Source organism: Pelecanus crispus, chromosome 4 (assembly GCF_030463565.1).
Source record: "Pelecanus crispus isolate bPelCri1 chromosome 4, bPelCri1.pri, whole genome shotgun sequence".
NCBI lineage: Eukaryota > Metazoa > Chordata > Aves > Pelecaniformes > Pelecanidae > Pelecanus > Pelecanus crispus.
This window is the reverse complement of record NC_134646.1, coordinates 1,345,340-1,371,972: the sequence shown is the minus strand read 5'-3', so window position 1 is coordinate 1,371,972 and position 26,633 is coordinate 1,345,340. Positions and strand designations below refer to the sequence as shown.

Below are 26,633 nucleotides of genomic sequence, written 5' to 3'. Positions count from 1 at the left end.
ATGGGCTGCTTGCTGGTGCTAGAGTCTTACAACCTGCTGTAAGCCCTGCACCAAAGGCTGCAAGATGCCGTCCGATAAGACTGCAAGTGCTGCTGGAAACCCTGTATGTGCACTCCCTGCCATTCCTGACTTTTCTAAGTGTATGTTGTCTGCTGGCTTTATGCTGAAAGAGAGGATCTAATGCATACATTTACGGATCCTCTTACAGAGACAGATGATTATTCTGAACCACTAGTGAGCTACAACAGGAACTTAGGCTGAACGGTGGTGAAATGCCACTTGCTCAGAGCAGAAACATTCTCACTTAGCAAGAATGTTAAAATGCTGACTGCTGCTCGGAGGCAGGAAGCTGCCCTGCTGTCCTTAAAGAGGGACCACCACGGCTCTTTCAAAACGACAGTGTCCTTGCTTGCGTGCCATTAGTGCAGAAGTCACTTCTTACACAGGGCTCCCAGGATGACGCTGTGCAACACAAGGAGATTGCAACATGATGTGGGTATGATTTTATTGTCTTCCTTGAACTCATTACCAAGTTCCTGCCTCCAAGTGAAAGAATGACATGAAAATGGCCTTCGAATGCCCCCACCACAAATGATTCATTTTGAAAGAAGCGATGGCTGGTACATGGGCCTGAGGACGGGGCCCTGAAAAACAGCAAAGATGCAACGTACCGACATTGCCTTTTGCAGATAAACAACATGGGGAGATATATTCACAGTCTGAAAGACAGCAGGCACGTCTGCGAGCGACTCACCTTAGGCAACAACTGCGCTGCTGCTCCAGCCTGCTTGTTCTCCCTTTATACCATAGCAGTCACATGCAACACAATGCTCTAGCTGTAATGCTATAGTTGTGCTAGTAGGTGTAAACTAGAAGTAATAACAGTATGGTGTGACTGCTTCCTGAGCAGCACTGAGTACATGGCACTCTCACTGCTTGCTGTTGAGGTTAAGGGATTCAGCATATTTAGATACCCAACACTTCCTTAATTCACACCCATTCCTGGTAGCAGGAAGGGCCAACATGACTGAACTTGCCACGAAATGAAGTGATCTGTATGTTAGTAAGGCTTAAGAAAGACAGTCTTCGTTCTGTGATAAAAATGTCATTATGTCTTGTAATTCCATTGTGTCGTATAACTTGAGTTGATGGCGCCTTAGTTCTCAAAGGCTTTAGACCAATCGTCGCTAATCCTTCAGATACTATCTCCAGCTAATACATCATGTCTGATGTTTCATACAATGGATTACAGTAAATAATTTTCTAGGCTATGTTATTACAACTAAGGATGTCGTTTGAGACATACAGCTTTGGGGAAGACGGTGTAAGAAGTTCCTATGCCTTCCTCAGCCCTGGCCTCTTGTACCCACCTCTGCAGTGCCGCGTTTGCACCGTCTCTTCCGTTATTTCACTACCACTGTCACAGAGCCAGAGTATAAAATGGGACCCCCCTCAAATAAGTAAGGAGGAATCACCCTAAAAATAAAATGACCAGCACCGGAGTGAAAAAAACATGTCTGTAGTAGAAATCTCAGCCCATTCCTATTCCCAGATCTCAAAACAAGTCCCAAAAGTCTTCCACTGAAACTCTGATTTGACTGCATGCTAATGAGAAACACTATTCCCTTCCGGACTAATCTGTCCAAAACATAGTAAAACAGCACAGTAATGGTTGGTTATTGGGAAATATCTTTGATTCAGAAAAGAAATAAGGAGCAGCCAAAAAAGGAGGACTCTGAGGAACTCATGCTGGTGCAACACAACTTGGCTTAATGTTGTGCCTAAACAGCAAAATGCAATTTTTAGTTTCTTCAGAAGGGAAGCGATTCATTTGTTGTCTGGATTTGTGATGCCTGGTTTACACTTCTTACTGTCAAAAAATCACATAAGTACTCAAAAAATGTGTACGAAAACCAAACTTATTGTCTCTTATGCCTTCTCCTACACACACACATGGTTTTCATCTGGAATTTCTTTTGGTGATTACCATAATGTTTGGCATTTCCTTCCAGACTGCGTTGTGAAAAGAGCAGGACATGCACTGGCTTATATGGAATTGCAAGCATTCCTTTCAGAATGCACTACGGTGCGTTTAAGACATGACACACAATTTTTAATTAGCAACATCTTAAACAAGTATCACAAAACACCAATGAAAAAAGTAGTTGATGAAAAGTACTACTGTGATAGAAAGCTTTGGACGGGATCTTCTTGCCTATCACGGCAGGAGTGTTTATGCCACAGCAACAAAGAATACATCAGCTTTTTCATTCTGAATGTGTATTTCAGTAGACAGTGCTTCAAAGGTCAATGAAAAATTGATCCCTCTCTTGAAACCTGGCATAAAAGACTGAAAGTTTCAATGAGGCTGCACAAATATACTCCAGAACTAATTTTTTCCCTTCCTGACCAATTCTGTACCTTGAAACTCAAGCCATATTTCTTAAAGATTATAACAACAAAGGCTATGAGTTCAAATGTAATCTGTAGCTATTCCCTTTCCCACACTTCTATAGTGTACTTCAAAAACTAATGTGAAAGGTGAACACAGTGACGTTCAAGCCAACAAGTGCACATCCTGCTCATTTTGCAACGTTAGCTGGGAGGAAATTGTTTTCAAACTCTGGTTTAGTAACCATTCCCTGATCAAAAATACTGTTACATCTCCCTCACTAAAGTGCAAGCCAAATCCTTATGAACTAATAATTGCACGGTGTTTTACAACTCGCTACCAGTTGTACGGAATGAGATAAAGCACTTGAGGCCCTGTCACTGCTCCTGCTACAGGGAGGCATAGGACAATTTTATTATCTGCAAACTGGGCAATTTTATTACCTGCAATACTTTCCAAAGTGACTTTCATTTCACAGAGAAAAGCATTTAAAAATTCCAGAAACAGAGCTGAGAGGTGCACTGTGGTTACGGGACCTTTGCAGTTCCACATGTGTAACTTCAAGTTTTCATCAAAGGTGGCTCCAAGTTAACACGGTTGTACATAAGTACGTACTTACTCAGGCTAGACAGTCAAATCCTTTGAGTATGGCACCCAGTAATTAACCTTTGAGGTACTATTGCCTGAAAAGTGTTTATGTCCCAACTGTATTAGCTTGCTAGGCCTTCTACGCTCATGAAGACTTCTGTCACTCTTGAAACACTCATCATGCTCCACCTGCGATCGGTACCAAATTTGCAGTCAACACAAAAGTAACAAAAAGCTCATGCACAGTAGGAGGAGTGTTAGAACAGCCATGTTAATGTGCTGTGAGACCTTATAAGACTGAAGGTTGGACATAAGGTTCAAAGTAACTGTCACCACCTAACTGCTTTGCCAGGATTCATGAATCACCCTGTGACCTGTTGTTACAGGTGACACTGAGTCACGGAGTCAGGTTATGGCAAAAACTTGACTACAATTTTTGTAATGGTGCTCCTTGCTGGTCTGAGAAATGTCACTCTCCTGTTAGGCCCCTCCAAATGATTAGGTTGTTAGCATAAATCATATGGGGGGTAACTGTGACTGCAGCACCCTCAGTTGTAGAGTTCAGGATCCTGAAAGGAGGGGGCAAGGCAAAAAACAGGATCACAGCTGTGGACTTCAGGAGAGCAGACTTGGGGCTCTTCAGGGATCTGCTCAGAAGAATCCCGTGGGAGACCACCCTGGAGAGAAGAGGGGTCCAGGAGCGCTGGTTGATTTTCAAGTATCACCTCCCCGCCAAGCTCAAGAGTCATCCATCCCAGCAAGCGGGAAGTCAAGCAAAGGCGGCAGGAGGCCTGTGTGGATGAACAAGGAGCTCCTGACAAAACTGTAACATAAACCAAAAGCATACAGAGGTTGTGAAGTCTCCATCCTTAGAGATACTCAAAACTCAACTTGACAAGGTCTTGAGCAACCTGCTGTAGTTGACTCTGCTTTGAACAGGTAGGATGTGTGTGTGAGCACACATATGTGTTTGTATGAGCGTGTACTGGGCGTTCTCCAGGGGGCTCTTCCAACCTTATTCTCTTACGTCTTTCTGCGAAACTGTGATTCTCCATCTGGCTCAGGAAGACGTAATGATGTCTGGTTAGGTGATACCTGCAGTGCCATTGGACATCTGTATTTCCAACCCAGAGTGTTCATGCAATGATTCGTTGAGGAGGTTGTTTGAAATAGGGGGTGAGAAATCTCTGAAGTCAGACATGGGACACGTGAATCCAAACAAACCTGAAAGATAGCTTTGGGTGATACAGGGAAGCAGGGATCTAGCAAAATGAAGCCTGCAGACAGTGTAAGGGCTACATTTTTGAGATGTCAGACAGCGAACCTCAAAGTAATACCGTTTTGTTCACATCAGCTGAAGAGAAAGGGAAAACATTTTCAGTTGTGGTGATAGATTTGATGCTAGTATCAGAAAAAGGTGAACTGGGCAAGTCCTCACTCTCAGGGCTGTGTTACAAATCAGACAGCAAATGGTGAGCTTACAGTGTTGCTCTGTTTATTTCCTACCAGCTCTGAGGAATACCTAGTCTCTAAGGTTTGCTCCATCACACCTCCTGGGCAGTGGAAAAGTCAGAGTTGCTTTTGGACCATCTCAAAGTTTCCTAGGAAGGACACACTAAGCATGAAAGAGAAAAAAATTGTCTCAAAGTATCTCAAGTCCTTTAAGGCTGGCAAATCCTTAGTGGATTTGCTGGCACAGAACTTGGGCAAATGCCTCAAGTAGAACAGTAACACCAGAACACTTGAGGACAACCTTTTCAGGAGAGAATCTTTTAAACCTCATCACAGCCAAAAAGTAGATGTAAACATAAAGTCTAACCAAGAAGAAGGGGTCCAAGGTCTCTTGCATTTCTCATTTACTCTGTGACAGTCTATGAGAAACTTTCTGGAGGGCATCTTACTACCCAAGGAGTTTTTGTCCTCCAAAACTGCAGAAATCATGGAGATTTTGCAGAAGCAATGGAAATCTTTTCTGAAGAGTATGTGTGATTGATAGGATGTACCTTATGAAAGGCTGTCAGCCAGCATGCAGTCATGCATGCCACTTCAGAAATGAAAATTACAAAAGGTATTCTGGAATTGAAGCTTATAATGACTATTAACAGTTCCCAAGCTCTCCAGCAGTTATTACACTTCAGAAGAATGGGGAAGGGATATTGTTTTGTGTGGGTGGTTAAACGTTCAGCTCAGTGACTACCCCCGGTGCATGCCTTATGCTCATAATGGATGGTTTCCTGGTTAACTGCACTGGGATTGGACACCTCAACAGGTTGGACTTAACAAACAGGTATTGGCAGTCCTTCAGGGAAAAGGTGCTGGGAAAATCAAACTCCTTGCTGTAGGTTTAGATCTTTGATCTACATTAAAGATTCAGACGTTTGGGTTTGGCATGGGCCACCAGCGGTCTGTGTCAAAACAGCTGTTTATGCCAAATGGAAGTGGGTAAATTCCTGTACTCTAATTACATTACTTTTTATAAGAGTAAATTAGCTCTGGGCTGGAAGTAAGAGAAACAGTGATATATAAGAGTAATTCTCACATCTTTCATTGAATCCCAATGACAAATACTTTTCCTACAACAAATAAGAGAAGATGCCTTTCATTCAAAGAGAATCCAAGACCACAAAGGACAAACGCTGAAGCACGATACTGAAAAGAGGGCAGGGTGGGAATGGCAGAGGGAGATCAGGGTTTTCAGAAGTTCAGGATGCACCTTAGGTATTGCTAAAGGTATGAAACCACTTGCAATTCTAACTGTGACAGTTCAAGCTAGCTCAGATCTTGGTTGATGGTGGTTTCGTAAACATCAGACCCACACATACTGCACACAAATCAGTCATCCACAGATAGGATCTACCTCAGCTTAAGAAGATCAGTCTGGATAGGAAGTGTTTAGGTCAGATTACAAATGACTACTTTCAGCTGTCAAGTCTCTTTCTTTTGAAGAGTTAAAGAACAGATTCATCACTTTCCCCAAAGCACCAGGGTGAACTGCAAATGCGCTAGAAACTTGGGATGTGAGGAGATATGATTTGGAGTAAAACTACCAAGATGGTTAGACACAGATTTACACTGCTGAACAATAGTATTTTTAATTTCAAGTTCACAAAATCTGAGAAACTTTACACACAAATAGAGTGGCTTTCCAAAAGTGCTGTAATACTGCAGGCAATCTACAGAGGCTTAAAAAATGTGAATTCTGTCTTTGTATCAGTGGCCCTTTAAAAAACTAGAGAGCTACTTGTGAGCGCTTGGAGAAAAACAAGGTGCAAATTCACAAACTCTCCCTGTCGCACAAGTATTCGGGTTTGCGATTACGTATCTATGAGGAGTGGGAGAAGGCAAAACAGGTCATACCTGAAGCATTTGTTTGACCTGCTGCTGACTTTTGATCAGCGTTACAAAATCCACCGGAGTTAAAGGAAGTTCTCTGTAGCAGCAGTTGCCAAGAAGTCAGAATAATGTAAATTATTCCCTGGGGTTGTCAGTTTGACATCGGAACAAAATTACAACATGAAATGAAGGAAAGAAGAGGAAAAGCCAGTGACAAGAAAAATTTGCTTGGTTCCCCTGAAAACCATTACCTTCCAGCACGGTGTTGCCAATCAGGAAAAGCACATGCTGGAGGTGCTCCCTTTGCCCTTTTTTCTTGAGGAGCAGGACTGGGTGGGAAGAGACGGGACCCGGGGTCTGTTCCCATCTCAGCTGACTTTCCTGACATCTGTCTGCCCAGCATCTGGAAAAATTGCAGGAGGAAGTGGAATACCCAGGTGCAACTGCAATGCAAATCCTTATTTATACCTATTAATAGGGGAAACCAATCTCTTCCACGGCAATACCACCGAGCAGAACAAACACAGATTGTTCATCTGCAAAAATCAATGCCAAGCACTCAGCAGGGCAAATACCTAACCTGTCAATAAACCAGCAGAAATGAACTCCCGCGAAAGAGTTACCTGCTTGGAGTCAGCTAATGTTTCTGCGGTGTCCGACCGGCAGGACTGCACCAGAGGCAGATTCCTTAGGATGCGTTTGTTCCATTTTGGACTCCAGTTTGGCACTTACTGAGGAGCATTTTCCCTCAGCTCCAGTGTCAGAGGGCTTTGTTCAAGCAGCTAAAAACTCTGTCTTGGTTTGATGTGATGTAAATGTGCGTACAGTCTGGTCAATGACTGTCAGTCCCACGAGGAGCCAGCTTCCCACACAACGGGGATAGGCCCTCATGGACAAAACGCAGGCCACACTTCCCTTCCTCTCCAAGTTCTTCTGCCTTCACCCTTTGTTCTCTCAGGTGCAGGCAAGAAGCATACACGTAAGCCCTCTATCTCCAGTTCAAACTGATTTTTCCTCCATACAGCTGAAACTTTGGAAAGAAAAAATGCCTTGATGATTTACTCACAGGAATTTGAGGCCAATGCACCCTCTTCTGTCTCCTAGTAGCTGTTGTGCTTCGCATCATCTCAACGCCTCCGCGTTCAGGACCTTGTTCTCTGCAGATTTCGATCCAACGCTAAAGCGTGACTCCACTGGTTTTCATTTACTCCTGATTTACACCAGGAGGCAGATGATTGGAATTGCAATACCCATGCAGCACAGGGTCGTTAATTCTGCTTTGCCTTGCAGTAGGCTTGAAAATACAATAGCTTTGCAAAAACTGTCGTTATATTATCCTCCTCCCTCAAGTAGATAAATGCTACCTAGAAAACAGACTTCTAGTTTCGGCACAGCTGAGGGGATAGAAACTTGCAAAGGGGAGGCCAGGGAGTACGGGAGGGAGTGTGAGCAAGTGCGACTCCTAAATGTCTCCTGCAGTCCTTTCCTTTTTCTCAACTACCGCTTCGGCTCAGTCCTGGAAGTCTCAGCCTTGTCACATTAAATAAAATATTTGCTTGAGTAACCCTTTGGTTCATGTACTGTAATTTGTTTTCAGTTGCTTACGATGATTAATGAAAAAAGGTATTTATTTAACATGAAGGATAATACATGGCGGTACCAGCTGAAATACTGGAAAGTCCCTGAGCAATCCTACCACAATTTTTTTTTTTCTTAACAATGCAACTACTGCAATTAAACCACAGTGTCACTTTTTCTTTGAAGAAGTTGCTGCATGTTGAGTAGCATGAACATCCTGATCATGTATCATGCTTCAGGCAGCATCCTGTCCATTTTCTTTCTTTTTTTCTTGGGTTTTTTTTTTTCCCCAATACTATTTCCCTTTCTGGCGATTACTTCATTTCCTATCCAGTTACTACATACACGGGGAAACCCCAGGATTTGTAGAATCTATCTACAAAGGCAGATATTTTCCATCAAACCCGATCAGTAAACGGCTTTTGATTGTATTGTGAATCGGTCAAAGGGCACAGAAAGGAAGGACTGCAACTCTGCATTCCTTCAAACTGCTGAAAACTGTGAATAAAGTTCTGAGTCACGCATAAACGTTCTGCTTGAGGCTCAGGGACTTTGCTGAAGCAATGCTCGACATTGCTATTAATGAATTTTAGAAGTCCAGCTGCAAGGATGGAGTATTAAATGCACAGCACTAGGATCCAGAACAGCAAGCGAGATGAAAAAAGGGAAATTGAGCCGGCTAACAGAAAAATCAGAAGAGAGAGAAAGAAGTGATAGCAACGGTTTTAGATGTGTTATACAATTGTGTATCGGTGAAGCACTTGCTTGTGCTGCAGGGAGATCCACATGCCAGCGACAGAACTCGAAGGTGCTTCTCCTGCCTCTAAACCAGAGATATCATCAGCAGTGTAGGTGGAAAATAATATTCACCAGCATAGGTGTTGCAACTGTACTTCTCTGCAGCAAGAATGACAGGCCGCACAGAAAATACAGGAATAGGGATCATCGTCTCCTGCACTGTGAGGAAGTAGCACTGTTGTACAGCATAGCTCTGGCTCTCATCCTTGTTCTCAGCGAGTGTGTGCAACGTTATGACTAATTAATACTCCTCTGTGAAAGCACTCGCACAGTGACCTTTGTAACACCTGCCCAGTAGAGGACCGATTCAGAAAATATGCCTCACTCCATGCCCAGCGCTTCTAGAAACAAATGAATGTAATTTACGTTCTTGTTAATGGTGGTAAATATCAAGCATAATAAACAACTTCAGGAAGAGGGGCAGAGACAACCACATGAATTTCAGTGAGCCTTCCCTGAGGAGAAGGGCTCATCAAAATGAGTCAGGCTTTCAGTACAGCATATGAACTAAACAAAAGAGAATGAATATTTTTGTAGAGAGCTGACCCAGACACTGCTGAAGCTGATCGGGAAGATAGGTACTAAACATCTATCTCATGGCCGCATTTCTGTTTACAGCCATTTATTCTGTACCTTTCATATAAAAGTCATTCACTGTGGCAGCTGGCAGACTTAAAATCTTGAGCATTTTTTTGCTACCTAATTAATAAATAGTTAGGGGGAAAAGATATATACTTATGGTATTTGTAACTGTAAGTAAGTTCTCTTGGGCCCTCTCAAGCCAGTCAAGTTGCCTTAGGTAAGGTTCATAGTAGGGACTCTCTCACCACCAAAATACAGATAAGACTCAACATCCAGACTGCAAGAAAAAGATGTAGAGAGTTGAGACATTTTCCCTTTGCAGATCAAAAGTATGCATAGAACTTACATACAGGGTCACAGAAGTATAAGAAAATAAGAGGAAGAATTTGCCTGAAGGAAATCTAAAGCTCAAGCAGGACTACCCTTTCCTGCTGAACCTAATATTCTTTAAAAAAAAACCAACAGAAGTTGTCACATTCACTGACTCAGCTGCTCAGCCATGTCTAAATGATCTTGTACATGTTGGCATCTAAAATTCACGGCATGAGGCAAGACTTCTAAAGATACCGGTGAGCAATCATTGAGGTAGATGAGGACAGAGCAGTGCAAGGGGTTTCCCAGGGGAAAGAAATCCCCTGCTGCTCATGGGGGCATCAGGAAATGTAAAGTTCCAGGTCACTCACAAGTTAGGGAAAGTTGGGCAGAAGCATACACAAAACGATCTGAGAAACTCCAATTTTTTCACTCAGGTACCTCACGCCCTCTCTTGCCCTTTGCTATGCCATAGCATAACTGATGTGGAAGCCTTGGTTAGCGGAAGGAGCCAATTTTATGCCTGCGGTAGCACCTACAGATTGATTCGAACCGATCTAGCACGCACCAGTTTGCCGCGTGATTTGGACAGGGACTTCTGTACCACACATTAACGTCAAAAGTTGGACGCAGGATAGTCTGCATTCCTGTTTGTCACATATTGCTGATAAGCCCATCGATTCTCAGAAATCTTATCACTTGGTAGGTGTTAAGGCACTCTTATGCCAAGAAAATTGAAGCCTGTCAACAACTATATTTACAACCCTTATCACATAAAAAGTGTTTATTCAGTTGGAGGCTACCAGTTACTGTTTACGATACTCATATTTAAGGCTTAGGAATTATTCTCTTCAGTCTGAAACTGTATGCATTAGAAATTCAGCGGCTTTTAATTCACCTGTCTCACGTCTCCAGAACCAGGTCCATGTAAATAAATCGAAACAGCGGCTCCTCTCTTTTGGCCAAATCATAAGAGTTTACAATAAAACATGTGATCTTTTCTTTTATGATTCATCTTTTCCGACTTCTCTCTGTAACCACAAGTAGAATTCTATCTTTGTTGACTATGGGTTTTTCGCAAGCCAAGTCTTCCGCTCACTACCTCTTAAATTACAAGTCAAAACACGGCCTCCAGAACTCTACTCAGCTGTTCCCATTGCTCCATATCAAGGTTTGTTATACTGTAATCATGTCATATATGATAGATGTAAGACACCTAAGCCCTTTCTTTATATTTGAGTAGTAATGTACAAGAGCCACAAACAACTTATCTGTCTGGATCAAGAAAGCAGAAATAACACTTCCTTAAAACACAACAGGCAGTAGGTTTTATGCAAAGACAACAGAGAACAACACCTTTATTGCATATGCAGTACAGAAGCAATACTTTTATCTTTGAGTTAAATCATTAATGAAATGAAAAACAAAGAACAGTTTCTTGGGTTTATTTGGAAAAGAGGTCTACACTCCTCAGGCAGTGCAATTTATACTTCCATTTTTTCCTTATCTGCAGGCCAGAAGACGTTTCCATTGATACTCTAATTTGCATTTCCGTAAACAGTTTGCTGCGCATGGGAATAGTGTGTTAGGGGGAAATAAAAAGTCCAGAGATAGGAACGAACCACCCAGTCTTTGCTGCTATCAGGCAACAGGACAACATTTTGTAAAAAGAGATCACCTGGAGATGTGTTAACGGTCTACAGAATTATGAAGGTGATGGAAATCAGGGATAAGGGTCGATATCTAACTCTTGTTTTCTCAAAAAAGAATCAGGAGGCATCAAATGAAACCAGGCTCAGAGTGGGAGACTACTAGGGATAAGTCTCAAACACACTTGGTCTTTTCTTACATATTCCTAGACATCTGCTGATGGCCATGACTGAAGAGAGGATAGTCACCAGGCAGACCTCTGGTTTGACACGGAAGGGCTGTAATTAAGTGCTTATGTGCTCACGTTAGCTAATGCAGCTGCGTTCACTGCAAGATGAAAATTTACAGGAAAAACAGGTGCTTCGTGCTATATCTGCACACCTTATTAGGCTGCTATTCAGAAGGCATCCTCTAAGACTATTTACAAACTGTGTAAAACTAGAGACACGGATATATACGGTAATATTAAGTGAATTTCAGTCTGGCATACGTAAATCTCTGTGTCCTTCATGATGCGTCAGAGAACAATAACACACATTCATTCATATCTGGTCCTATGCTTTGTTCCTTTGACTGTCTCCATTACCTGGCAGAACAATACTGGGACTCCTTAACGTTTAACCCCCAAAAAGCCCACTTCTGTTTTAGTATTATTTTCTGTTGTTAATAAAAGCATTTGTACATCTCTGACTTTATCTGCATAATCCTCCTTCGTGATCCCATCTTCACTTCTCCTTTAATCTTACCGTAATCAGAAGAAATCTTCTCTTTACGGGCTCAAATTTAAATTTGCAAAACTGCCTCAATTTATTTCAGAAGCAGAATCCTGCAGCAACTTTTAGAATTTTCCTCTGCCCAAATTCAAAGCAGCAAACAGTTAAGAAGTTTTGGCTTCAGAAGAAGCAGTCATCCTCCAAAAAAATCCACCTGATTAGGCAAAGCAATTAATCATATCATAGTAATATATTTCGTATGTTCTCAATAGTACAACAAAGTCAGTCTGGATTCTGTTGCTTATTTCAGTGATGCTAGGTTTTAATGTATCAAAAAGTACTGTAAATATTTCTGCAGAAGTTATCTCAGCATATAAAGAAAGATTTTTTAAAAAATGTAATGGCATATAAGGACAAGGGGAGCTCATTAAAATCCAGTTCTAGTACCCATCATTTCTACAAAGTATTAGCTCCTACTTCTGTCACATCTTAAAATGAAAAAAACTCAATGCCCAAAGACACACAGATGGAAAATCACAGATCCAATGCCTTCCACCAGAAGTGGAGATTTACAGAGTTACATAATAATGACAGCAAAAGTACGAAGGTACGGAAGAAAATAATCACAAGAAACAGAGTATTACAAAAACCCTATAGACTCCACAAAGCTAAGTACAGGGCCATTTTGTACATATGCTACAGGTTTGTATTTCTTTAATTAGTAAAGTGTTTGCTGTTAATGAAAAGCAATTTTGTGGTCATCCAGGGAAAGGGGCTTACCCACTCACCTGTGAGTCATTTCACAGTAGCATCTTACAGGTTCGGAGTTTCCACTGGTGTGACCCAGCCGTGACGCTGGAGCGCACGGGGAGGCCGAGGCAGTATATAAGCGCGGCCGGCCCCAGAGCACAGGCACTGGCCACCCTTGGGGCTGCGGGAACTCACCTCACCACAGAACCAGACCCAGCCGACACAAGGAAGAAACGCTCTTGCATCATGATGGGTAAGGCTGTGGCTGCCCTCCTGACTCTTCTCCTCATCTCAGCCATTGGAACGAAAGGTAAAGAAATCCTTCCTAAATCTCTCCTAACTGATCGCTGGTGTAAATGCGGAGGGGCGAGCTACTATGCTGTCTTACAAGTGCAGAGAATACCGTAAGCAAGAAGAACATGTCATGCTTCCTGTGGAGACACTCAAACAGCCCACCTTTTTCCTTCGTGTTTTACAGGTAAGGCCCTGCCACGCTCAGCAATTGAACTCCGATGCCAGTGCGTAGGCACCCATTCCAAGTTCATCCATCCCAAGCTAATTCAGAACGTGAACCTCATCCCCAGCGGACCTCACTGCAAGAACGTTGAAGTCATGTAAGTGCATTTGCAAAATCCTCCCGATTACTTAACAAGAAGGAAACAGATTTTACATTAAGGATGATGTAAATGTTCTCTGAAAGATGTAACAAGTCAGCAGGCGTGGCTACTCAGAATGCAGAACAGCAACACTCGCTGCTCTTACAAACAATGTGCTATGTGTTATAAATTGCGTGTTGTTTTTGCCAATCTCTACTTTTTAAACACCCTGTGCAATATTTCAACCTAAACCTGCCATCATCAGGCAGCAAATAACTTTATAAAACTCTGAATTCCACCAGCATGTGAGAAGAGAATTAAGCTCACGGAGCCATGCTGAGCAGGTGATCAAAACATGAATTTTAACGGCTATGTCAAAAATATGATCGCATTTCTACTTAAGTCAATGAAAAAAACTCCCATTAGCATACAAATCATATAATCCAGTCACAATTCCAGAACTCTTACTGTAACAAAATTCCTATGGACTGGGCAGTACAGTTTCTGAATCAAGATGGAAAGATTTATCCCTTCAGTTAAATGCCATCACAAATACAAAGCGAGCTGGGGAAAAAAAAGACGCAGTTTTGAAAAGAGTGAGAGTCCTGCAAATGATCTAATGCATTCAAACAAACAGATATGAGAAGATATAAAACCATTAAAAAAAAAAAAAAACAAAAAAACTTTATGTTGGGCTGCAGCCTCAACTGATACAGCTTAAAATAAAGGAGACCGTGTTAGCGTACACTGAGAATGATGTTATGAGAGAAAAGGGAAATTGCCTTGGAATTCACTAAGTAGACCTTTTCCCTTCCTTTTTTCTCTGTTGCAGAGCTACCCTGACAGACGGCAGAGAAGTGTGCCTGGAGCCCACTGCTCCCTGGGTGAAGCTGATCATCAAGGCAATTCTGGACAAGTGAGTCATTTGTTCTCAATGAGCACGGCTTATCAAAATTTAAATGTATTTTAAATGAGCTAGCAAACACGTACAGCGTAAAGCGTTCAAAAATTCTGTCTCCTCGGGCAGTTACTACCGTTTGTGCTCGCTAACTGGGACAAACGCCGTGACTGCTTTGAGCTGCAATTACAGCATTAGGTTCAATCCTTACTGTGCCACACGCCCCACGTGAATGTTGGCTCCATCTCTCCTAGGGCACAAGCGTATTGAAAACCTGCAGCTCAAGTGCTCAGGAAACCAGGCGCTAACCGACTGCTTTTCTCTTGCTTGCAATGGTAGAAAGCAACAATCAGTTTTTCAAAACTAACGGCATCTGGATGAGTAGGGGGAAAAATCAGGCCCAAGTGGTGTCAAGTGAAGCATCGAATTAGGAAGCCCACAGTTACTGAGCACTGGTGAAAAGGCCACAACACACCAGTGTCCCTTAGGTTCAGCAACAGCTTTTAAGGGGCTTGGACATGGAAGCGCAAACCCTTGGTGGTGGATTTCATCCGATTCCAGTGAGTGATGCCCGTTCCATGGACAAGTTCTAACTGCCTCCTTTTCCATTTTCTTTCTTTCCAGGGCAAACGCCAAACCTGAAACAGTGTCCTAAGACGAAGAAGAAAAATGTCTTCCAGGAAGGCAAAAATGGGAGAGACGCTTACCCATCTTCTGGCAGCTCACCTCTCCTGCCTCCTACTTTCACACTTCTAACAGCAACTAGAGAGTATGGATTCCCTGTTTTTGTAGTTAGCTGACAACAGTACTTTAAGTTTTTTAAAGAAGTCTCATTATGTAGGAGAGAAACCACTGACGCTAGAAAAAGCTGGCAGCAAAAATGGCTTGTGAAAGGAGATGGACACGATTCTGGAGTCATTTTTGCTAAACACAGCTGGATCAGTGCAGTGCACCCTCAGCAGAGCTTTCACTAAATGATGCCTTCCCTTTTAGCTAACAGTTTAGGAAAAGACCAGCGACTCCTTCTCTCCAGCAAAGCATGGACAGGTAGCACCACTGTACCTAGGTCACCGCCACTCAGAGCGGGCCACTGACCGGAAGAGGGGAGCATGTAAAATTAGGAAGCCAAGAGGCATGAGACATCAGGTTTTGTGCCATCATTTTCAAGACATTATTTATTGTGAATTAGTGTTGTGAAGGTATAAACATATACTTTAATGCCATCTTTTGGTTAGAAAAAAGCACTTTATTTATTTATATATTTATTTTTATTTATTTATTTTTGCATAAGAATGTAATTGGTCTTCAATATTTATTTATTTATTTATTTATTTATGGAAAATATTTATGTTTATGTACCTAATAAATGCTTGTTGAAATGTTTTCACGTTCATATCGTGTGTTACTAATTTCCTTATTGAAATACAGAACTGAAAAAGAGGATGCATATTTTTTTTGCTTTGTATCCCATAATGGGTGCTCAGAAGGGCAAGTGGTGGCTGAGTTGTGGGGGCAGCTAATTACAACAGCAAATTCTTGCCTCTGGTGAGTGCAGATGGTTTCCAGTACGAGGAATTATAAAAATTATCTACTTTCTTCTTCTTTTTTTTGCCGGATTCACTATTTTCAGAGGCGTGGGTGGCAAAATTCACAGATAGAAAGTAACAAACAAGTAATGGTTACTCACAGAAATTCCAAGGCCATAGCAGAGAGCCCATCAGCTGAGAATCTGGCGCTGAACAAGGTTTTTCATTAACTTAGATATGCAGGGAAACCTGAGAAACATTAAGGAAGTCACTGAGCATCCTCCCTAATTCCCATGAGGAGGGAGGACTACATCAGGAGAAATCCTAAGAAACAGAGCTCCGATTGCACAGCCACTTATGTGCCTGTGACAGCAATTGACAGAGAAATGGCTGGTATAGAGCAGCAAACACTTGAGAAAATGGGAAAGCTGAGCAAATGCTTTGATATTTGTTTTTCTTTGGTCTTTTCCAATAAGGAGCCACTCCGTATTCTGCACAAACAGCTCATGTTTGCTGATGGTGCAAGACAAACAGGGGGTTTCTGGTAGTGTTTGAGCAAGCTCTTGTGCAAGATGACAACTATTCCAACCACACTTTGCTCCCTATGCCCATCTCTGCCCCTGTCCCGCAGCACTGCATTACACAGCCTGCTGGATCTTATTCTCTGAACGTAAAGGAGACAAAGTTTCTCAAGGGGACAGGTTTTGTTCAGACTTGTCTTACAACGCTAAGCCTCCCTGTTTTCTGAGTGATTTTTTTACCAGCTGGCTTCTTTCAGAAACCTAATCTGGAGGTGAGCATGTCAGAAATATCGACCAAGAAGGGGAGAGGTGGGGAAGAACCATTTTATATGCACGCCCATAAAAGTATGCGCGTATCCTAAAGGACTGGCACCAGGTTTAGTGCGATACAGGTACCTGCAAGGAAGGGCTCCTCTCATAAATGCTTCTGTCCACAACTACAGCAACGGCTGCGCTCCCAGGACCCCAGGCAGGGCATGTGCACCGCGGCTCAACCATATCCCTTCTTTCTCCACAGGCTATCGTTCATCAGAGAGACACGATTCAGAGGCTGGCTAGAAATTATAAAATACTGCATTTCTTTTCTGTGTGCACTCACAAGACGCCTTTCTTAGGAACACAACAACAACCCTCACGCTTCCAAAAACATGTTTCAGTGCTCTCAGAGGCTGCTAGGAGAAGCGCTGCCGCTCTTCTGACTTGATGACTACCTTTGTCAAACGTGGGCTGTTCTTCCATCTTGTTTCTGCTTTGCTAATACTGTCTCTCCAAAGCTGAACTCAGACTCCACGAAATTACTAATTCTCCTGGCAAAATATTTTTACATTGAGACACTTACCAATCAAACCAGTTACGAACTAGTTAACAATCTTAGCTAACATGTCCAAAGTGTCGTCCTGCTCCCCAGTGAGCAAAGGCCAGACACCACGTACGTCCAGGGTAAACTGCCATCTCCCCTACATACAATAGCAAGGCTCTCATTTGGCAGACTCCTTCTTTTCAAAACCCTGTTGCTTTCTTAATTTTGGTAAAGTACTGAAATTCACATGGAGAACATAACTTATCAGATCACAATTTGGTCCATTGGTCCAGTTTCTTTCCTTGAGAACACCTTTTTTTCACCTCACAAAACCAAGACTATCCAATATCCCAATGACTAAACCATACACACCCTAGAAACAGATTCCTGAGAAATACTCGAGAGATTTCACTTAGACATGTGTTTATCTTCTGTTTTAAACACCTATGATTATTCTAGATGCATGATGTTAGAAAGAAAAGCAAGCAACTTCCTAAGTGCTTATTTTAATCAGGTGTTATTACAACGCTTATTGTCAGATACTTTCTCTTTTCATGTTCTGAACAAATGAAATTCTCAGAAAAGCTTCAGTGACTTAGGTGACAATGCCTCAGTCATTTTAAGCTCATCGTTTCTGGTTCAATGACTAGAGAAGCTTTTCAGTACAGAATTAAGCATGTAAATCCCTTTAGCCAAACAGATAATGGCAAAACCCTTTCAGCGAACAACAGAAACTAGTTATGTCTTGCCTTCAGAAGACACTGGCTAAATAACTTCATTAGAGTCATACCAAAATATAGTCCATGAGATTGGAATGAAAAGTTCCTGTAATTATGTTGGGTAAAAGTTTTTGCACAAGGCATTTAAACTCAATGCAATGAGCTGAACAGAAATTCTACATTGAGAGAAGGGGAAAAAAAGTCTCTTTGGGTTGGGGGGATGCCTGGTAATGCTGTACTGATTCCAAGTGCAAGCTCAGCATCGTTGCTTAAAAGTAATATCCCATGAAGAAGCGCAGACAAAAAGTGATGGGTAATAGTCCCAATTTAAAGAAATAATTAAAAATATATAGCAGCAGAAGTAATTCAGGGAATTCTGAAGTGCCACGGAACGGACTGTGCAGAGATTTGGATTTCTTATGCAACGCTCTCACGTTATTAGGAAACCTGCGTGTACGGAACCCCCGGGCTGCGCTGGAGTGCACTCGTTCAGCACTTAGGCTGCTGGGAGTGCACCTTTCCAATATAAAACCTGATGTGAAATAGAACCAGAGCAGGACCTCCATCAAGAAGAAAACTTCTGCTCAGCAATGGATGGCAAATCTACTGCTGTTGCTTTGGTTCTCTTTCTGGTCTTCATGGCGGGGTCAGAAGGTAAGAAAATTATTTCTTAAAACTCACATAACCAGTGAATAGATACACATATGCAAACGCAAGTGGGCTTACGCTATGTTAATGTTGACTTTTTGCAAGAGATGTGCATCTTGGATAAATTGTCATTCAGAAACAAAATGTATCATTTGTATTTGCCTCTATTAGGATGCTGTGACTGTTTCTGGGGGTAAAATATGCTTCCCTCGGGAAATTAGTTTATTCCTATGCCATATTATTTGCCCAACCCTAGATTTTACAAAATGTTTGAATTAAGACAGGACCTTTTTTCTAAACATGTCCGTACATCTCTTTTCCAAATGACAACTTTCTCCTATTTGTACTTTTATTCTTGGTAGGCAGGTTGATGATAGTCCTTCCTCAAAGCAAGAATTATGCAATTTGCAGAAGAGAATAAAGAATATGAGCAGATGATCACAGCGGAAACTAGTAAACAATATGTGGACATAGTTAATGACGTTAACCTACTTTGTTCAAGTGATGCAATTTAGGTGTAGAATCTGGCCAGGCACAAAGGCACTATGAAAACATCTAAGTATTTTCACTTAGAGGTACAAGTTTAACTTTAAATGCATCTGCATACCAACAGCTCTGAAAATGTAACTGCTGCTGTTGTGCAGATGTAGTTAATTTTATCTCAAAGTCCTCAGCAAATCAGAGTGTCTGAGTAACAAGAATAAGGCTGACAGAAAGGAATACTCTGCTTCACGGGAGCAAATGAGGAGATTGTTCATTTACCTAGACATAACTTATTTTTGTTCTACAGGTAAGGCCCCGGCGAAGACAGAGCAAAAAGGCTTCCGATGCCTGTGCGTAAGCACTCATTCCAAGTTCATGCCTCCCAAGGCTATTCAGAGTGTAAGAATAAGCCAAAGAGGACCTCGCTGCAAAAATGTGGAAATCATGTGAGCACTTTTGCAAAATAGCATCTTGCTTTCAATAGGAGGAAGTGACTTGGCATTTCACACCCTAGTTAATATTTACTTTGGGTGGAATTAGATATCCCTTGCAAAGCCTCATAGACACTAAGTATAAGCTATTAGGCCTTCTATCCCAAGGAATGAGCTGATTTCCTGCCAATGTTACAAGCCGCTTCCAGACAGTATTTTAGAAGTCTCTCTATGCTAGTATCTTAATTATGGCCAACATCAGAGGAGAGAATTAGAGCCCAATAACACATTCAGGACACGATTAATAATTTAGACAATGAAGAATCAATCAAAGATACAATCTTGATCCCACTGACATGAATTCAAACAATTTCCACTAACTTGGTCTGCATGTGGCAAAGTTTGAAATGCCACGAGTTATTCCCTATGTCAGAATTGCACACTGAGCATTTTCCTGTGCGAGGAGTGTGGAACTTAACTTGTAAAATCCATGTGAGTACAAAATAAAAGATATGGTAAGCTTCACTTACAATCACATCAGGAACTATTCACGTGAATTGGATGAATGCATTCATGTAAATAGAAGGGAGCTTTCAGGTTTTTATGCTTTCACTGTGGCTTGATAAGCAAATAATATTTGCACAATCATACACCCTCTGTGCAGCATTGTGTGTCATCCAGTTCCACCTCGCTAGTAATCGGTAATTTCAGCCAGGTTTGATTAAAAAGAAAAAAAAGTTTCCAAGATAATTACGTTCCTGAAAGATCTGCTAAACTATGACCAGATAGAGAACAGAAACCAAAGAAACCATTCATCAGGCTCATTAAAAAGATTGCATCATAAGCACCTATATTGACATCGTTCATTAAAAAACCCCACAAACTTGAATGCCCAAATATAGAAAAAATATAGGAAAATAATTTTTCCCCAGTTCTCTCAGAAATGCTAGCTGGAAAATATCAAACGAGTTCAATAAGCAAAAGTTGGTACCATGTCCTCCAGTTACTTAATTGGCAAAATAGCTAACATACATTTCAAAACATTAGGAGAGTGGGAGGGATCCACCTAATCTTAACTTCTTTGTTTCTTTCTTGGCAGAGCTACGCTGCAAGACGGCAGAGAAGTGTGTTTGGAACCCACTGCTCCCTGGGTCCGGCTCACTGTAAAGGCTATTTTGGCCAGGTAAGCTGTTTTCTTTACTAGAACAGCTCCATCTGAAAGCTATTTTTAGAAAGTGTATTTTCATTTCTTGGCATGAAAATGTTCACCCTCTTCAGGCATTAGTAATTCTTTCCAACAGTCTTCTCTAAAGCTATATTTCTAAATGCCTGAAGATTAAAATCGTTTCCTAGCTTTGATACCTTCCCTGCGTGTTAAGCCACCCAAAAGGCCAGAGGTATGATGCACCTAAACATCTGCCGAGAGACAGAGCAATTTGGGTGCGTGTTCGACATTTCCGAAAATCAAGCTCTGAAAACCTCACTTCCTCTTTCTGGGTATAATTCAGGCATACAGCTGACATTTCTGAGCTTTTTAGCTTTCACTGCTGTAAACGGGGACAATCAGGTCCCTACTGCGCACGATTCGGACATAGGCATATGCAAGTCCTTTCTGTTGGGAGCACTACTTGTGTAAACACAGGGGTTTTTTGTCTTTGCACACAGTCAGTTGGTTGATACAGTAAAAATAGGTCATTAACAACTTGTGAGCACACGTTGCTCTCCCTATAGCTTGTATTAATGGCAATTGTTTCATTAATAAATGTCTGAATTCACTTTATACTTCATTGAATTACAGGGCCAGAGACAATATTACGTCACCAATCAAAGAAAAGTCAAGGAAAAAGATACCTTGGAGTTTTTCAAAGATATGAAATGGGAGGAAACACTTGCTGATGAGGATGTCAAGGAACAGACTCCCCTTCTGCTACATTACTACTTTTGATGATTGTTTTCCCCAAGACGGTGGCTGATTCCACTTATTTCCTTTGCTGTGTCTATCTCTAAAACTCTATCTGTGACGGATCAAGGAGTTCAAGCTTAATGAATGTGTTTCAGTGCTGTTAAGGACAAAAATAAACAAGAGGAAATTAGTTACTCTTAAATGGCCTTATTTAAAGTAGAAATAGCAAGAATACAATTAGGAAACATGTGAATAAACATATAATAAGGAAGAGTCTGTGTAGCTTTGAAGGAAGTCTTCTTTCATGCACTTGTTACAGTTCTTTGAAGGTGGCAACAAGCCTAGGGATGTGGAAGGTCCCACGGGTATAGTCAAACCGTCTTTCTGAAATTGTTTCACAACCCTCACCAAACATTAGAAATAATGAGGCTAAGAAAGAAGTCTTGGAAATGGATATGTAACAGGTGAATACATAGAAATGAAGGACAGAATGAAAAGGTCAGCTTTTCTTGACAAAGGGACATCTCCCATGGATTCCTACACCAGCTTGTGTGGGGTTGGCATATCCACAAGTGGTCTGGGAAGGTCATTTGCTACGAGCTGAAGTAGTCTGATGATACTAAATGAAGAGTAGTAAAGACTAGGCTCAACTACAAAGAACTGCAGAAGGACCTTAGGAGGCTCACTGATTAGGCAATAAACTACCAGGCAAAAATCACTGCAGGAAGTAGCCAAAGTGATTGACGTAGGACAAAATTACAAAGCTCATGTAAAAATGAGGCATTCTACGCTGACCGTTAGCAGATAGGAGAGAGATCTGGGGATTTTATGCTAAGTTGTACGATAGGAATATCAGATCGGGGCTCAGCAGTGAAAAAAAACTTCAGAACCCAACCAAAAAAACCCCAGAAACCCAACCCATTCAAACATAATGTTAGGAGTTACCAGGGCACGAAAAGGAACTAAGTACTGAAATTTGTTGTGGCACCATGTAACTGTGAGATTCACCCACATGCAGAGCACCGTGCAGCCCCTGGCTCCCGTCTTCAAGAAGACAGAGCAGAGTTGGGAAAGGCTGAAGGTAATGCATCAGAGACAAACAAATGCTCCATACAAACCAGATCGCTTTCTCTCAAAGGTGAAATACCTCCGGGTGGCCGTAAGCGAAGTGAATTCACACCCATTTCTCCATGAAGGAACCATCTTTGAGAAAGCGGCAGAGATCCTCCGCCAGCCGCTCCTGACAGCTGCAGCATTGTGTTCGACAAAGAGCAAAGGTTACTTCACTTCCTGCGAGTACCCAGAAAATAACTTTTTTGGTGGCATACCTTTAAAATGATCTATGAGACATGCCACTCACTGGAATGGGGAATGCTGATTAAAATGTGACTTGACCGAAGGAGATGCAGAGTGTTTCCAAGTGACTTTAGCTAACCAGTATGTGACTGGGTGTACCTGCAGCACAGCTGCAAGCAAGTGAGCACGGACGGACACCTAAGCTGCCTCCTGTGAGGTGCTGCGCTACGTCTCAGCAGCAGTTCTAAGTCACTGCCAGCCTCGGGGTAGCCTAATGACTGTGAGTTAATGGCTTTCAAAAGGAAGCAGCTAAAATTAGAGATACTAAATTACCTGCGTGCTTTCTGAAGTGACATTTATTGTGCTGTAGCTTCCACTTATAGATAGGAAGGTGCAGGCAGAGACACATACGGACATACAGACAAAAAGAAGTCATATTTCTGAAGAAAAGAACACATTATTTATTTGAATATAATGGGAAATATTTTGCCCTTTTTTTTCTCTCACGTTAGTTCTACCTGACACTGTAATAGACCACATTTTTTGCTTTGCAAAAGGATTTTGCAGCTTACATACTTATTATGTTAAATTTTACTGCTCAAGGGTCCAGGAGACCACTTGTAAGACTAAACATCGGTTTAATGTGTGAATTCCCACTGCATTTATTGTTAATCTCTTTCTACAGTCAAGAAGGGCGTTAAAGATGTTTTCTCTCCATGATTTGCTACACGTCCTTTATGCCTGGGAATATAAATCTAGTTTCTGAGGATAGAAAGCGCTAAAGTGCAGATTCTAGCAGCCACCACCAGACCAGAGAGAACGTGGTCAGAGCAACAGAGGACTGCAGGCAAAAATAACGTGACTGCCCGGTGGAGTTTGATCTTCTGAGCCCCAGGGTAGGAGAGTGGGGTTTGGGAGGCAGCCGCAGGCTAGACAGAACATCAGACTGCGAAGGGACGTGTAGGAAACTCTCAGGACAGTCTCGTTCTTCACAGGGACTGAGCCCCACCGGAACCCCCAACCAGGGCAACTCCGGAATCAAATCTGAATTCGTAAGCTGACTAAATACGTCGATTGCTCCTTGCCACTGCTGCCCCCCCAGTTTTGGTAAACAGTAAGATTTGACCTATCCAGCGGCTTGAAATCCAATGGATCAGCAAGTTTATATGCAACAGCTTTTATGCAAACCAGATCTCGTTTATAACACTGAACGGTCTATTTTTATTCAAGATTCAGATGTTTACATTTTTGCATTTCTTTCACAGGCAGGCTATCTACCTACGTTCGCCTGAGCGCTACAGAGAAACTCTCTGTCTCCATGCATACCCTGCCGCGATCGCACTGCCGGGAAGCGTTCAGGCCAACATCTGCCAAGCTGCACTGGCTGTAGTTTAAGCAGACAGCAAGATGACAGCAAGCGACATTTAATTTAAGAGTCAGAGATGAACACATGACATATATTATGTCTACTGACCATTTCTAATTTAATCAAAAGTTCCCGACATGAACTTCTGAAAAATTACCATGTGTTTCCTCCCACCACTTCCATATCTTATTTCCACAGTCAGAAAATGCTTCCTGCCAAACTTCTGAAAGGGAAATGCAACTAAAGCAATAAACACAGCCCTCATAGAGCAGGTGAAACCCCCGCTGCTGGTCCTTAACAATTCTCTAGTTGGACTTAGTATCTCCTCTGTTAATACCAGGTATATTCAATTTATTTTTAATAGCAATGTTTGTTAATATTTTCTAATGTTTTATCTTAATATTGTAATGAATATTAATGTATCATTTTCTGGTATTACTAGGTACCTTATATTAATATTGCCAATGACTTTTCATATTGAATTGTATCAAATGAAACATTGCATTTAACCCACAACAATTTTTTTAACTGAAAGCTACAATATAGAATTGACTGTTTTCACGCAGAGCTGAAACATGTATCATAAATAAATATGCAGTCACATAAATACATAGGTATACTATTATATTTATAAACACATACATTAAAAGGCAAATCAGCTAAAAAGCTGTACCGCTATTTTGTGATTCCAGAGGGATTCAGGAAAGTCCAGCACTTGCCATGATCTAACTAAGGGTACATAACCATCTATATTTAGACACTTAAGTTTGAAAAAAGATCACAAACTGACTTAAGCTTTTCTCCTTTCTTTGCTGTCACTTCCTCATATAGCAAGTAAAAAACCAGATGTTTAGGAGACATTCTGCTTTTTATGTATCTGCTCCCTACGCTCTGCCTCACTGCAAACTTCCACAAGTATTTGCACGACATTGTGCCCAGCTTCTGAGCTGCAGAAGCGATTATTTCCCAACCCCTGCCCCTTCTGCTCCTGGTGGGACAAGTGGAAAGGCAGGCGAATGCCAAGCCCTTTGGGGGAAAAAGGAGGTGGCATCAGAAGACAGAGTGTGATTTTTTTTCCCTGGGGAACAAGAGTAGGCTGGTAGAGAGGATGCACAGGAGACAAGAGTTGACAGAGTTCACCTTGCACAGGCTGAACCCTTGTTCCAGCAAAAGCTTTGTCTCCTGGGCCTTCGGGGTCTTGGGCGCACAACTTGTCAAGCGAGAGCTCTGAATTTGTCTCAAACAAGGCGGGTTCTTAATTTTCTTAGAGAAGGTAACTTTATCAGCCAGAGGCTGGAGCATTCCCCTGGAACTGGGGCGACCCAGAACAGTAAGGGACTGGAGCCCAGCCTTCTCCCATCCCTCATGATGGTCTTGGTCACCAAAGTACGCGTGACTCCCCCTCACTGCGTCCCTGGTGTTTGGGTGTCCTTTGCTACATGCAAAGACTCTAAACGATGCCAGCCAAGATCCAAAAGGCTCCCTTTTGACTTCTGTGTCCATTAGACAAGGCAATGAGTCATCAGAAAGAAAAACCACTAGTTTCAATCCAGCAGCACAGAGAACACATCCAATACCCTGCCTTAAAACACAGCCAAGGGATGTATTTACTTCCCTTTTCAGCAGTCTTTCAGTAATTGGACTATTGCAGAACTGTTGTTTTGTTCATTACAAGCGTGCTTTTAACAGGGTTAAGCATGGAAGGTCTCTGCTTGCGGCGGTATCAGCTCACTCAGTGACGTTATCCGTCAAAAGGAGCAGCAATTCCATCTGTACAAGTCATCTCTCGTGGCCGGCGGGAAAACACACGCTGCCAAAATCAGATAATGGATTTGGAGTTCCCACAGGCAGGGGCTGGGACGAGATCCTGGGCAAAGTGTTGAAGGGATGTAGGGAGAAATTGGGCAAAGCACGGCACTCCCAGGAACACAGGTTCGCAGTGCCTGGCCTTTGGGCTTGATCTGATGTCTCCACCTTTTAATGCCGCTATCGTCCCTATTACACCCCCTTCACATAGTCCCAATGAAACTGTGTCACATCAGAGAAAATGTGGGGGTGGAGGAGATGCTTTAACTCTCAGAAAACATAGTGGATTTTTGCTTCATTACAAACATCCTGCCCTTTTAGACAGATACTTACTCTTAGCTCAGGGGCAGGGTTAATCATATAGGTGGAGTAGGCTCTTGACTTCATTTTTGACTTGGGAATTTCTGCAGATCTCTTACTGCCACACTCAGGAAATAGCTGAGTCTAGTGGTAAGGAGGACAAGAAGTCACTGGTTTTACTTGGGGATCTGAGGGGGAATTTTCTTTTTTTGCCTCAGACACGAATGACATTTCAGCTCATGCCAAAATTAGATAACAAAGCTGCAAATAGTAACTAAGAAAAGTGGGATCCCTAATTAAATTTTAATTGCCCTGTGTGTGTGCATACATACATAGAGACACAGAAAAAGAGAGAACCCGAAAGAACAGAATCAGCAAAACCTCGTTCCAAGTAAACTAGTTAAAGCTCCAACATCTACAATCTGATGCCAGTGAAACCACCCTGTTAACATAACATATACAGCACAATACAACATAAACAATAAAACATAACCTTCAGTACCTGGTAAAATCATCTCCTTCTTCACACCTTCAGAGAACTCAATGTATTTTTCAGTAAGGCTCTCTAAGACGTACAGCCAAGGAGAAGCACCATTAGGAGTCAGAATCGGTATCTTTTGCTGACTCAATACTCAGTAAGAGGTT

At 42.0% G+C, this 26,633-nt stretch overlaps 2 protein-coding genes across 2 annotated transcripts; both read left to right on the top strand.

Annotated features, from left to right (window-relative positions):
- The first annotated feature begins 12,942 nt into the window (after window positions 1–12,942).
- Window positions 12,943–14,845, top strand: LOC104033411 (interleukin-8). The gene is made up of 4 exons (XM_009486054.1): window positions 12,943–13,006; window positions 13,175–13,310; window positions 14,125–14,208; window positions 14,815–14,845. Exons 1-4 carry the CDS (start codon window positions 12,943–12,945, stop codon window positions 14,843–14,845), a joined length of 315 nt encoding a protein of 104 aa, XP_009484329.1.
- Window positions 14,846–18,345: 3,500 nt separating this feature from the next.
- Window positions 18,346–21,191, top strand: LOC104033428 (interleukin-8). The gene is made up of 4 exons (XM_009486076.1): window positions 18,346–18,409; window positions 19,194–19,332; window positions 20,417–20,500; window positions 21,116–21,191. Exons 1-4 carry the CDS (start codon window positions 18,346–18,348, stop codon window positions 21,189–21,191), a joined length of 363 nt encoding a protein of 120 aa, XP_009484351.1.
- The last annotated feature ends 5,442 nt before the right edge of the window (window positions 21,192–26,633 follow it).

Bases quoted from the DNA above. Each gene is read 5' to 3' on its own strand.
- LOC104033428 (XM_009486076.1), top strand. From the start codon at position 18,346: ATGGATGGCAAATCTACTGCTGTTGCTTTGGTTCTCTTTCTGGTCTTC. The intron at 18,410-19,193 runs GTAAGAAAATTA...TTTGTTCTACAG, and splicing joins CTTCATGGCGGGGTCAGAAG to GTAAGGCCCCGGCGAAGACA. The intron at 20,501-21,115 runs GTAAGCTGTTTT...ATTGAATTACAG, and splicing joins GTAAAGGCTATTTTGGCCAG to GGCCAGAGACAATATTACGT.
- LOC104033411 (XM_009486054.1), top strand. From the start codon at position 12,943: ATGATGGGTAAGGCTGTGGCTGCCCTCCTGACTCTTCTCCTCATCTCA. The intron at 13,007-13,174 runs GTAAAGAAATCC...CGTGTTTTACAG, and splicing joins CTCAGCCATTGGAACGAAAG to GTAAGGCCCTGCCACGCTCA. The intron at 14,209-14,814 runs GTGAGTCATTTG...CTTTCTTTCCAG, and splicing joins ATCAAGGCAATTCTGGACAA to GGCAAACGCCAAACCTGAAA.